The 13,758-nt window shown below is 40.3% G+C and overlaps 1 protein-coding gene across 1 annotated transcript; it reads right to left on the minus strand.

Moving 5' to 3' along the window:
- Window positions 1-11,475: 11,475 nt before the first annotated feature.
- Window positions 11,476-12,600, minus strand: LOC135465181 (FMRFamide receptor-like). Its single transcript, XM_064742588.1, has one exon. The coding sequence runs from the start codon at window positions 12,598-12,600 to the stop codon at window positions 11,476-11,478; it is 1,125 nt and encodes a 374-aa protein (XP_064598658.1).
- Between the last annotated feature and the right edge of the window lie 1,158 nt (window positions 12,601-13,758).

Genomic DNA, 13,758 nt, shown 5'->3' on the forward strand with positions numbered 1-13,758 from the left:
AGAAAATCACATATAACAACCAAAAATCACTAGTTAATGATGTGGTGGATAAACAAAGGAATCAGAAAATCACATATAACAACTAAAAATCACTAGTTAATGATGTGGTGGCTACACAAAGAAAGAAGAACATAACATATAACAACTGACAACTGTCTGATTGACGATGTGGTGGCTACACATCGGAAGAAGAAAATAACATATAACAACTGAAAACTCTCTGATTGACGATGTGGTGGCTACACAAGAGAAGAAGAAAATAACATATAACAACTGAAAAATCACGAACTAACGATGTCGTGGATACACAAAGGAAACAGTTAACAACATAAAACAGCTGGAACTCACCAACGGTGTGGTGGGTATGCGAAGGAAGAAGAAAACAACTTGTAAGTGGCAACTCACCAATTAGGCAGAAGTAAACAACACATAACAGCTGGAACTCACAAACGATGTGGTGGCTGCACGAAGAAACGAGAAGACAACATATAACAACTGGAAACTCACCAATGGTGAGAAAATGTTATAACAAGGACATAGAAAAGCGACATATATAATTAAGCATCCTGACAGATAAGAAAAATATGCACTGCAAACGGGAAACATTGTGTGAAACATGTAAAGATCAGTTTAGTATGGAATTCGGTAATTTTGGGTTAACACCCATTGTTTATGTGGGAAATACTCGCTGGTTTTCTCTTGTTTCAGCGTGATGTGGTATTTTCCTGTTGTCACAATGACGTGCATTTAAACTGAAATATTTATGATATTTACAGCTTTTTAATGAACTAGACAGAACTCGTATTGTTTGATTTTCAGTCATCAAATGACTCTGACATTAGTTATGTCCTTTCAGTTAAGCCAGGGCACGGTAAATGTTGGTATGTGCACAGTAGAATCATAAAATCAAAATTCATACTAGCATGGAAAATAAAACTGATTACGGAATAATGCTATGCTTTATAACCAAACTGGGCACATTTTGTAAAAATAGTTTCCAGGCACCCATAGTCACAGCTATGTTTGTATATATGTATGCTTGGAATTTAACGCCGTACTTTTTCAGTCATGTGACGACGATGAATCATTAGGTATATGTACATGTACTGTGGTGGTAGTCATAAGTAAAGAAACGATAAACTGATAAATGAAAGTCAATGCTTTTTGGTATTTGCACAATAGGATAATAAAATCAAAATAACTACTAACGTAGAAAATGAAAGTGATTAATAAATGACTCTTCTTGTATAATAAAACTGTGGACGATTTAATACTTTTCCAGATTCATTAGTAAAGAAACGATAAACTGATTAATCGAAGTCGATGCTTCAAGCAACTATTATGGCATAAATAATTAAGTAAAATAAGTCTATATATATATAGTCTAAATCAGAACATAAAGCAACGAATATGGTATCAGTGGTAAAGGTATAAAGAAATGTGTCAAATGGACGGTCTTTGTTTAGAAAAGTTTTACAAGAATCATCTTTATAATTGTTCTACAGTCTTTGATCATTTCGTAAGTACAAATTTGTAATTTTGTTATTTGCAGGTGTTTCATGTTTATTAAGTTGTGTTGTGCAATAAATTAATATTTTATTCGAATATTGTCTTTCCTTTGGTGAATAAAGCTTTGAAAACGTTAAACGTGGACCCGTCTTAACTCCCCATACCTTGGAATCATAGAGTCCAATACAAACTACCGCCATGTGTCATACAGCCGATGTTCTGTTGTTTGAGATATTTTCCAGACAGAGGCAATAAATTCTCAATTGTGAACTGCTGAGGAGGGCGGAGTCGAATTCTCTTTCGCTGAACGCCATGTTTATTCTGGTAAATGTACATCGATAATTTTATTTATTGATTCACATAATGGGTGTTTTACGCCGTACTGAACAATTTCCTACTTATACGATGGCCGTCACTTTTTTGCCCACCAATGCAGGGTCTATACACTTTGTTGTAAAAGTAGTAATAAATGAGGCTTTGTGCATCCATCAAGTATTATCTCCGTGGTATTTACAAGTTACAAGTGATACGTAATGTTTTCACATACAAAACAGATATTTTCAGATTCGTTTTAAGTACAGTTTGGCCAAAGACGGTGTGGGTTACCACATGTCACTGGTGGTACTGGTGGTACTGGTGGTATCGGCGTGGGTTATCACATGTCACGCATACGAGAGTTGCATTGGTGGTACTGGCGTGGGTTATCACATGTCACATATACCAAAGCTGCACTGGTGGTACTGGCGTGGGTTATCACATGTCACACCTAACAGAGCTGCACGGGTGGTACTGGCGTGGGTTATCACATGTCATACATGCCAGAGCTGCACTGGTGGTACTGGCGTGGGTTATCACATGGCACACCTACCAGAGCTGCACTGGTGGTACTGGCGTGGGTTATCACATGCCACACCTACCAAAGCTGCACTAATGGTACTGGCGTGGGTTATCACATGTCATACATGCCAGAGCTGCACCGGTGGTACTGGCGTGGGTTATCACATGGCACACCTACCAGAGCTGCACTGATGGTACTGGCGTGGGTTATCACATGTCCCACATGCCAGAGCTGCACTGATGGTACTGGCGTGGGTTATCACATGTCCCACATACCAGGGCTGCACGGGTGGTACTGGCGTGGGCTATGACATATCACACATACCAGAGCTGCCCTGGTGGTACTGGCGTTGGTTATCACATGTCACAAACGCAAGAGCTGCACGGGTGGTACTGGCGTGGGCTATGACATATCACACATACCAGAGCTGCCCTGGTGGTACTGGCGTTGGTTATCAAATATCACACATACCAGACCTGCACTGATGGTACTGGCCTGGGTTATCACATGTCACAAACACAAGAGCTGCACGGGTGGTACGGGCGTGGGTTATAACATGTCAAACATACCAGAGCTGCACTGGTGGTACTGGCGTGGGTTATCACATGTCACACATACCAGAGCTGCACTGATGGTACTGGCGTGGTTATCACATGTCACATATACCGGAGCTGCACTGATGGTACTAGCGTGGGTTATCGCATGTCACACTTACGAGAGCTGCACCGGTGGTACTGGCGTGGGTTATAACATGTCACACATACCAGAGCTGCACTGGTGGTACCGGCGTGATTTATCACATGTCACATACAGTTGGAGAAAATGGGGTTAATGATTCAAGTTGTTGATAACAAACTGGTGGGAAAGTGTAGACAAAAAACTGGTGGGAACGTGTAGATAACGGACTAGTGGAAACGTGTAGAAAACGAACTGGTAATGAACGTGTAGATAACGGATTGGTGGAAACGTGTAGATAACGAACTGGTGAGAAAGTGTAGATAAAAAAACTGGTGGGAACGTGTTGATAACAAACAAGTGGTAACGTGTAGAAAACAAACTAGTGAGAACGTGTAGCTAACAAACTAGTGGGAACGTGTAGATAACAAACTAGTGGGAACGTGTAGGTAACAAACTAGTGGGAACGTGTACATAGCGAGCTGGTGGAAAGGTGTAGAATGGACATCGTAATGTTTGAAAACGGGACTTTCGGGATGTTTACTCTGATACCGCATGAGTGATTTGTAGTTGTGGTGTGCTCAGTCATAGGCTATTTCACATATCACAGGAGAAGCCTAGCCCGCCAAATGCAATCAAGTCATGCTGCCGCACCTAATGCATTCGGATTCGGAGATTTACCAAAATAACCTGCCTGTTCTTAGTCCATGTATATCTTAATTTGTGCACACGTTGAAAACACAATCTAGGAATTTAGATTATCAACAGTTATATCATTTTATACTTGCTGTTAACAGTAAGTATTAATGAAACTAGGCTGTAGCATTAAAGTGACCTACCGCCAAAGGCAATTTGGAATTTTTGAGTTTGTTCAGCCAAATACAAAAATGAGTTGCGTCTGACTCCTAACTAAACCTACAGGGGTTATATTTTCTGAAAAATGCCAATTAAGAGAACTATAAGGGGAAATCCGCCACTGACCTGAACTGTGCGCCAGAAGAGATCCCAGGCAAATCAGGCAGCGCAAACATTCCTACAGTAGCATAATAATACCATTTCCTCGCACCATAATCCTGGCCGCCGTCGTACACTCATAACTCGAAATAACTTGTTGCAGGTAAATTAGTGAATGACTTCGTCATTTCTTTTATCAAGAAGCTCCTATCGTATGTACCCACTGAGCATGGATTACATCTGAGTTGACTTATTCCCTCTAACATTCAAGGCATAAGTAATCAACTCTACAAAAAGAAACAAACAATTTGTGTAAAGACATTTTGAAATAACAGAGAGGGCTGAATGTTAATCACCATTTACGCTTAGATCTAATGTGTACAAGGGGACTCCGTTGGTTATCACGCTAGCGCCCAGGAGCCTCTCACCAATGCGATCGCTGTAAGTTCAAGTCCAGCTCATGCTGGCTTCCTCTCCGGCCGTACGTAAGAAGGTCTTGCGGATGGTCGTGGGTTTCCGCCGGGCTCTGCCCGGTTTCCTCCCTCCATAAGCTGGCCGCCGTCGTATAAGTGAAATATTCTTGAGTACCGCGTAAAACACCAATCAAATAAATAGATAAATATGTACAACTTTTGCTTCATCGGCCACATGAAAATCAACAATATTTCAATAAGCCAATGGTACTTTTCAAAGAATGTTTTCATTCTTTTTTCTTAAAAAAAGTTAAATAAATGCAACAGACACCAAAATAACTGTATTGATTTCAGTTATGCTAAGCAAAATCATTTGCATGGCTACTACGATCAATTCTACCAGACTTGTCTTGTACAGGTTTGCTGTTGGACGAATTGACTCTATAGCATTGAAAGTTTTAAGTCTTATTTCCATAGAGGCTTTTTCATTTGTGTTAAAGGTAGGTTACAGGTACCAAACTTTAATGGTACATGCACAATGGTGTAGTTAAAGGGCTGCAAAAAACACGATCCGCACATCAGTTACTGAGGCTTAAACACATGATCCGCATGCTAGTTATAAAGGCTCAATCACGATCTGGACACCAGTAACCAACGTTTAAACACACGATCCGCATACAAGTTACCAAGACTTAAATACAATATACGCATACCAGTCACCAAAGCTTAAACACACTATCCGCATACAAGTCACCAAGGCTTAAAACACACTATCCGCATACCAGTCACCAAGGTTTAAACACACGATCCCCATACCAGTCACAGAGGCTTGCACACTATCCGATATACCAGTCACCGAGGCTTACACACACGATCCACATACCAGTCACCGTGTCTTACACACTACCCGCATACCAGTCACCAAGGCTTAAACACACGATCCGCATACCAGTTACCGAGGCTTGCACACTATCCGATATACCAGTCACCGAGGCTTACACACACGATCCGCATACCAGTCACCGTGTCTTACACACTACCCGCATACCAGTCACCAAGGCTTAAACACACGATCCGCATACCAGTTACCGAGGCTTGCACACTATCCGATATACCAGTCACCGAGGCTTAAACACACGATCCGCATACCAGTTACCGTGTCTTACACACTACCCGCATACCAGTCACAAAGGCGTAAAAACACGATCTGCATACCAGTTACCGAGGTTTAAACACACGATCCGCATACCAGTCACCAAGGCTTAAACACACGATCCGCATACCAGTTACCGAGGTTTAAACACACGATCCGCATACCAGTTACCGAGGCTTGCACACTATATCAATCATCAAGCACATATACATCAGCACACGATCCGCATATCACATCAAGGCCTAACCATACGATCCGTATACCGGTCACGAACCGCATACCAATCACAGAGGCTTAAACTTACGATTCGCATATCAATCACCAACGATTAAGCACACGATCCGTGTATCAATCACCAAGGCTTAAGCACACAATCCATACACCAATCACAGAGCCTTAAACACCCGAACCGTTTACCAGTCTCTAAGGCTTAAACACACGATCCGCATAATAGTGAACAAGGCTTAAACACACGATATGCATGTCAGTCACTGAGGCTTAAACACACGACGCGCCTACCAGTCACCAAGGCTTAAACACACAGTCCAAATACCAGTAAGCAAGGCTTAAAAACAAGATCTGAAAGCAAGGATGCTGAAACACACAGTCCGGGACAAAGTAAGATCTGTCTGACGTAAATGGTGACGTAGATGGTGACGTTGATGATGACGTCGATGTTTTTCTATATCACATTTTATACATCATAAGCAAGTGTACTGCTTTCTAATAATGGGTATTAAGGAAATGTACATATGTTGTCTCTGTACCGTCTGTTTTTTTTTTCACGAATGCCTATAAGACAATCGTGACCACATCACTGATACACACACAATGTGCCCATTTCCAATAGGTCATTACTAGTGAATTTTGAGTAGCATGATTTCAGAAGCAGGCAATACAGTTCACATTCAATAATTGCCTCTTCTTAATTCACCAAAGCTGCATCAAAATGCTTTCTTTTGCTTTTGTGATATTCTTGAGAGTCTCGTTTTTATCCTCGCCCTAGAATGTGTTGAAACGTCGTTCTAATGTCTGAGCATTCAGTTTGCCGATACCGAAATGTTTTAGCACCACTTTCACGTATCAGTAACTATCAGTGTAGAATTGGAGCTCTCATAACGGCAGTGCGAGAAAAAACCGCCGTACTCCTTTCCCAGAGTTACCTCCCCTGTTTCCATCCCAGACCCATACCACGAATTTAATCTGGACCCTGGCTGGTTGGTTTTCAAACTTCTGTGGTCCTGTCTAAGTGAGTCGAACACAGGAAGACATGGTCTTCCTAGAAGTCGTAACAGCAAAAAAAAAAAAAAAAAAGTGATAACAAATAATATAACTTTCTGTTATATCCTATGTGGTATCTCTATTAATCGATATTTCTGATGCACCATGTTAGAGAAACCGGACACAAGCTTTTAAAGAATTAATAAGTTTAAGAAAAAAAGCTTTTATTTTGTTAATGCTTTTTACATAAATTTATTTGTCATTACAGACAATCAAAATTAAGACTGGATTCGATTACAGGGCCTTTTTATAGGTGACAAGAAATTGTTCACACACCAAGAACTTTACGAAATGCATCATTAGTGTCTTGGCGATTAGCAACAGTGCAGCTCTGGTATGTGTGACGTAATAACCCACACACTCCTTGGTCATGTTATACTTGTAGCGAATCTCATTTGTTTACTACTTCTACAACAAGTATATAGGCCCCACAATAGTGGGCAAAAAAGTGAACAAGTAAAATAGATTACAATATGACAATGGATATATGTGATGTTTTGCAGTGTTGTTATTTGGTCAATATTTTTATCGTATATCGGTCGAGCCCTATGTACGTTTTGATCTAGCCTACATTACTTTTAGGTTTAGGTGCGGATTGTCGTGTGTTTCCTGCTCGGTTTCCTCCCAACATAATGCTGGCCGCCGTCGTACAAATGACAAATTCGAGTATAACGCAAAACACCAATTAAATCGGTAAATAATATTAGGTATAGTCTGACAGTACTCTCGGTTGTAGCTTTACACTACTTTTTGGTGTAGGGCCGTTAAGAAGTTGGGCCTTCGTCCAGGCTTTATCGCCATTACTTCCGAGTTAACTTTCTTAATGATTGTTGGTAAAGAGGTTTTTTTTTGTTTTTTTTTTAAACTCTTGATAGGTTGAAGTTGTCACTAAAGTTGTTGTCCGTACAGTTATCATCAGATGTATGAGTCTGAATGTTTTCTTGAACTTTGGGTGTGGATTACCACTATCAGAGTCATGTTTACAAACGCGCTATATTGTCAAACTTAGAATGAGACGCACTCTCCTAGCAGAGGATCTCATGCCGCAGTAATGATTCTGAAAGGAGAATTCTCAAGGGATTGTGCTCTCCCTATCAGTTCACAGTTTTGAATTCATTGCCTATGTCTGGAGAATATCTCAATCAATGAAGCAATGGCTGTCGTGCACATGGTGGTGACTTGTATTAGACGCTATGTTTTTTAGAACACGGTAGGTTACAGAAGACCAGACGCGAGACCATAGTCTATTTCTTTTAGCCAATCGCCTATATTCAGCTGTCTGTAAAATCAGTCATATCGGCTACAAAATTTGCTTTTAGTCAGTGACAAAACAACACAATATCTATAGATCGACATGTTGAAAGTTCATATTCTTTCGCCTCATTCATAAGGTTACACTGCATACGTTTAGACATCTTCATTTAATCAAGTTAGCGATCATCTACCTTGATTTACTGAGCCACATCTACAAAGCCCTGAGCTTACCTTAAATATGGATGATTCGTGGTCTTATCAGATTCCACCTTAGTTATTGACACCGACAGGAGTTCAAAACAACATTGGATGTGGCTGTAATAAGAAGTATGCGGTGTATGAAATAAATTTATTTCACACTAGGAAGTGTTAGGGCAAAACATATCTCCCTGCACATCGACGTGTTTAGTGTTAAAGGGGGGATGATCATTTTGAGGCAAAAATGGGCTTGATAAAAATTAGCAGTGAAACAACAACATAGGTTACATTGACTGATTGTTCGGCCTCTTTCGCTATCATCGGTAGGCCTACTGGTTAATAGCACAGAGACTTTTCGCTTCCTGTTCGTTTCAATAAAACACACCGATCACCGTTCTTAGCCCTGCTTATTGCTGCTGTAGTAAGTATGGGAATACCAAGGGAAAAATCGGATCAAAACAAGGAAATTACGCTTGTAAGGGACGATCAATGGTTGGCTGAAAATGCCCCAGCGGGCCGCAACGCAGCTGGCTGTGGAAAGAGTAGGTTTCTGGTGACTTTTACATGTACAGTAAAGCAAGGTGATTATGAAGCCTATAGCATAGTATCAACCTTGCTTGTAGGGAGATGAGTTCAGACGGCAAGAACCCATTGCCTCGGGTGACGTCATATTAATTCAAAATCAAGCGAAATGCTGGGGAGTGGGCGGAGTATTTTGAGGGAAACTGACACCAGTTACCTATCGACTTCACTTTAAGCCCTATTTCTGACACTTACATATTTAAAGTTGTTTACAATTTTTAGTATAATATAACAGTAATAAATGAATTATATTTTATATTTTGTAGTGTATGATCCAACGACAGAATGGTTTTAGAGCTGCATGTCAGGAAGTTCTGCTATCAAACCATTGTAGTCTTTTCACTGAGAGAGTAGTGAAGGCTGAGTCACAGGATGCAGTTTGTCCTAACCGCATGTTAGTGTAGCTGTTGCGAAACAAATAACTCTCCACGCCCATTGTCCAGCATGCCACTTGTTTCTGGATAAATTTGACGCCACCTGAGGCAATGTGTTCTTGGTGTCGAAACAAGGCTTAAGAAGTTTAACATTATAAATTAACAAAAAGCGTTCTAACTTCATTTTTTGGCAAGAACGTGGATCTGCAACATCTGGGTGTGTGTGAAGCTTGGGCTGTTATGTGTCTCTGACTAGAGGTATATTTGGTAGCAGCTATGACTGATATTACAGGCATCTGAATAGAGGCGACTGGATAAAAGAAACCGACCACAGAAGGCGAAAACATGCTTGGGTGTAACAAGGCAACATTATAATGCCATGGTGGCCAACACTATCTCTTGACTGTGTGCTACAAAGGGAGACTACCGTGATACTACAGGGCTGTAGTGTTGAAAGCTACGTTACACCCTAATCAACATAGGAAGTAAACAAACAAAACCTCATACAGAAAGACGTTTGACCATTAGAGAAGTTATTGTGGTAAATAGGGATGGTAAGAAAGAAAGGAGAAGAGGGCTACAAACAGGCAGTCACTGATTCTTTACTATTTAATGCATGTGATTAGTATTAATCACCTACTTAGATGTCAAATTTCAGCGGTGAATGATTAACTAAGCCAATCGCTCACACAACTGTGGTGTGTTGTGATACACATACGTTGTACAAGCAAACACAGAAGACGAGATTTTGTTCCAAAAACATGCAAAAAGAAACAATCCGATCCCACAGAAATGGATGATGGAAACCTATATATATTACCGGAATACCTGGCTTTGCGCGATCGTGTAACGATCACATTTACAGGCGTTGTTAACGGATCGGCCAAACCTCTTTTTTGTTTTTTTTTGGTTTTATGTTCTTGGTAAATCGTTCATGTTAAATTCAGGAGTCATGACAACAAAGGCGTTTTCAAAGCTTTATTCACCAACGGAAAGACAATATTCGAATAAAATATTAATTCATTGCACAACACAAACTTAACACACATAAATTTAACAAACACCTAGAGATAAAAGGACGACAGATAATGAGCAAACACTGTAGACAATTATAAAGGTGCTTCTTGTACAACATTTCTAAACAAAGACCGCCCATTCAGCGCATTTATTTATACACTTACCACCATATACGTTACTGTTAGTGCAGATTTGGATTTTATTGAGTTTTTAAATTTCATCTACGTGTATATTAGAATATAAACACAAAAATCAAGACCGTTTCTCACAGTCAGGTAAGAGTACATGTCCATTATTGAATAAGACTTGTTTACTTAATTACTTATCCCATATTCCTTGGTTGAAGTATCGACTTCGATTTATCAGTTTGTGATTTCTTTGCTTATGACTAACCATGTCTGTAAAGTATTAAAACGTCCGTGCACAGTTTATTTATAAAGCATAGTATCATTATTTTATCATTTTCAATTTCCATGTTAGTACGTATTTTGAATTAATTATTCTACTATGCAAATACCATCCTTCACTATTGAAAGAATGAATGAATGAATGATTATGGCTTAACGTCACCTTCACTATTGAAAGGATATAACTAATGTCAGAATCATTTGAAAATCAGACAATACGAGTTCTGTCCAGTTCATTAAAAAGCTGTAAATATCATAAATATTTCAGTTTACATACACGTCCTTGTGACAACACGAAAATACTACATCAGAGTGAAAAACAAGAGAAAATCACCGAGTATTTCCCACATAAACAATGGACGTTGATCCCAAATTACCAATTTCCAAACTGAATTGGTGAGTTTCCAGTTGTCAAGTGATGTTTATTTCTTCCCTCGTGTAGACACCTCACCACTCGTGGTTTTCTAGCTGTTATATTTTGCTATCTTCTTCCCTCGTGTAGCCACCACATCTTGATGGGTTTCCTTTTGTTATAGGTGTTTTCTACTTCCTTCGTGTAACAACCAGACCACCGATGAGTCTCAGCTGTTATGTGTGGTTTACTTTTGCCTTCTTGTAGCCACTACACCGTTCGTGAGTTTCCAGTTGATGTATGTTGTTTTCTTTTTCCTTCATGAAGGCACCATATGTTTAATTGTTATGAGTGATTTTCTTCTTCCTTTGTGTAGCCACCACATCGTTAATAAATGAGTTTTCAGTTGCTATATGTTGTTTTATCTTCCTGTGTGTAGACATTACACCGTTGATGGGTTTCCAGATGTTATATGTTGTTTTCCTCGTCTTTTTTGTATCCACCATTGTCCACACCATTGGTGGGTTTCCAGTTTGAGGAAACCGAGGACACGGCAGTGACACCCGAAGTCTTGCCACGAAGCGCCTCCTCAGTGCTCCGGCACGTGATCAGCGCTATGAACACACGACGGAAGCGTCGGCCGCTCACCACGTATAAAAAGAAGTTGATGGCATGGTTAAAATTGGACAAAAAGTATATAAACGAATTCACAAAGACGTAAGAGGCGTACTGGTACGCATCGGACTGAACATCCCAGTATCGCTGGTATATAAAGAAGACGGCATTTGGCGTAAGTAAGACGAAACATGTGACAGATGCTACGATCAACATAACAGTGACACTTTGTTGCTGGCGCTTCGACTCCGCTGTTTGATTCGTGCTGTTTGTCATACGCTGTTTCTTACGCCCCGAAATTCGCAGTCCAACGATAATCATGACGTTACAGAAGAGTAGAGTAGGCCAGGGCAGGAATAGGTAAATAGCGGAGTCCACCCAGGACCATTTGACAAAAAAGAACTTGAAACCTTCGTGTATGCCACAAACCCACCAACCGGTGGGTTCTTGGCGTTCGGAAGTCGATACGGCATAGGGTATATTAAACAATGCCAGGCCGAGTAGGATGCAGATGACTGTGATCTTCGCCCGTCTTACCGTGCAGAGGTTCGCCACTTTCAACGGAAACCAGACTGCGATGAATCGCTCCACGGTTAGGGCCACCATGAGCCATATTGAGTATTGCACCAAGATGGAGCCTATATAGAAGTAGAACTTACAACCAATTTCCGACACCCTGTATTGTAAATTCAGAATCAGAATGGTGAACAGCTGTTTGTAGAAAACTACGCTGAAGTCAACTGCGGCCAGGAAAATGAGTAAAAAGATGGAGGATGTCATCGGCTTCATTTTCATTAAGGTGACAATGCTGGCAAGATTGCTGGGTAAGCCGATGGCGCAGCAGATGAGGGTCTGGGAAGCCCTCAGGTTGGTACCTGCAACGTAGATTCCGTACTGACTGAGCAAGTACTGAGAAAACTTGGGACCACTGACGTTGCCAACTGGAGCTTTCGTGAAATCGCTCATCTCTTCCGACATATTGGCCCACCAAGATTTCGTGGAGTTATCCATCATTATGATTATGGGATCGACTTTGTGTTAACCCTGAAACCTGAAAAAAAAAACAACAAAACAAATAGCATTACTGTATAAGTACAAATTCACAAACATATTACTCTGTATTATGCTAAAAAAAAAAAAAACATCAGAGAGAGCGGGGAGTGGTCTGGTGATTAAAGGCGTTTGTCATTTAATCTCTAGGGCACACGAGGTGAGGGTTCAAAGCCGTTCGTGAGCAGGGAATTGGTAGATTCTAGGCTTTAAGTGCTCGTCTGTAGCCTTTTTATTTGGACTTTCTGATGAAGCTCGTGTGGTTGTTTCCGTAATCTAACGACCATTCGTTTTCCGCTAAAACGGCATATCTGTATCTCTGCGGGGATTTTTGTCAGAAATTTTAAAGAATTTCAACGCTAAGTTATTTACACTCCAGTTTCCTCCACCCATAAAATTGAGCGCCATCAGATAAGCGAAAAGCATGACGTTAAGCATTAACAAATTAAATACAATAAATGAATTGAAAACGATGGGTTGCGGTTTATGTAACAATGTGTTACGCGACCCTAATCAGTAATAAAGCGGTGTGGATGGATCCTGGCTTTGACACGATTTAAAGTAAACATCATTTATGCAATTAATGTAATATCAAAATAATACCTGAATCTTGCCGGTTTAGTGAAGAAGGGGTTTCTTCATTTCATAGAAGTATTAGGCTTTGGATCTGTTTGTACAAATCGGATCAGAAGCTGTTCGCTAGAGCGACTGAATCTGCCAGGTCAAGATAACAGTAGAAAACATGTGGCCAAGTCTGACACACAGGTGACTATCTCATGTTTCAGCATTAGTACCCAATGTAGTGAACTTGAAATTCATGGCATAAACACAACTATGTACTGTTGATTTTTCTCTTAACAATGTTTTCGTTATCCCTGTTGTAAGAACTTCTCATATGTTACACAGCCAGTTTCTATTCACTTCGGAAACAGCCTTTTACAGAGGAACTTCATTACATGTTGTTACAACGTGGGCTCAGTGATTCAAACTGGCATCAAAAGGATTTGTAAGCTTACGACTTTGTTTCGGGGCAGTAAGGAAGATTCATTTATATCTGTAGGCTATGTAAGGTCACTTAATGCCGGA

Source organism: Liolophura sinensis, chromosome 1 (genome assembly GCF_032854445.1).
Source record: "Liolophura sinensis isolate JHLJ2023 chromosome 1, CUHK_Ljap_v2, whole genome shotgun sequence".
NCBI lineage: Eukaryota > Metazoa > Mollusca > Polyplacophora > Chitonida > Chitonidae > Liolophura > Liolophura sinensis.

Excerpts from the sequence above, each read along its gene's own strand:
- LOC135465181 (XM_064742588.1), bottom strand. The coding sequence starts at position 12,600 with ATGTCGGAAGAGATGAGCGATTTCACGAAAGCTCCAGTTGGCAACGTC.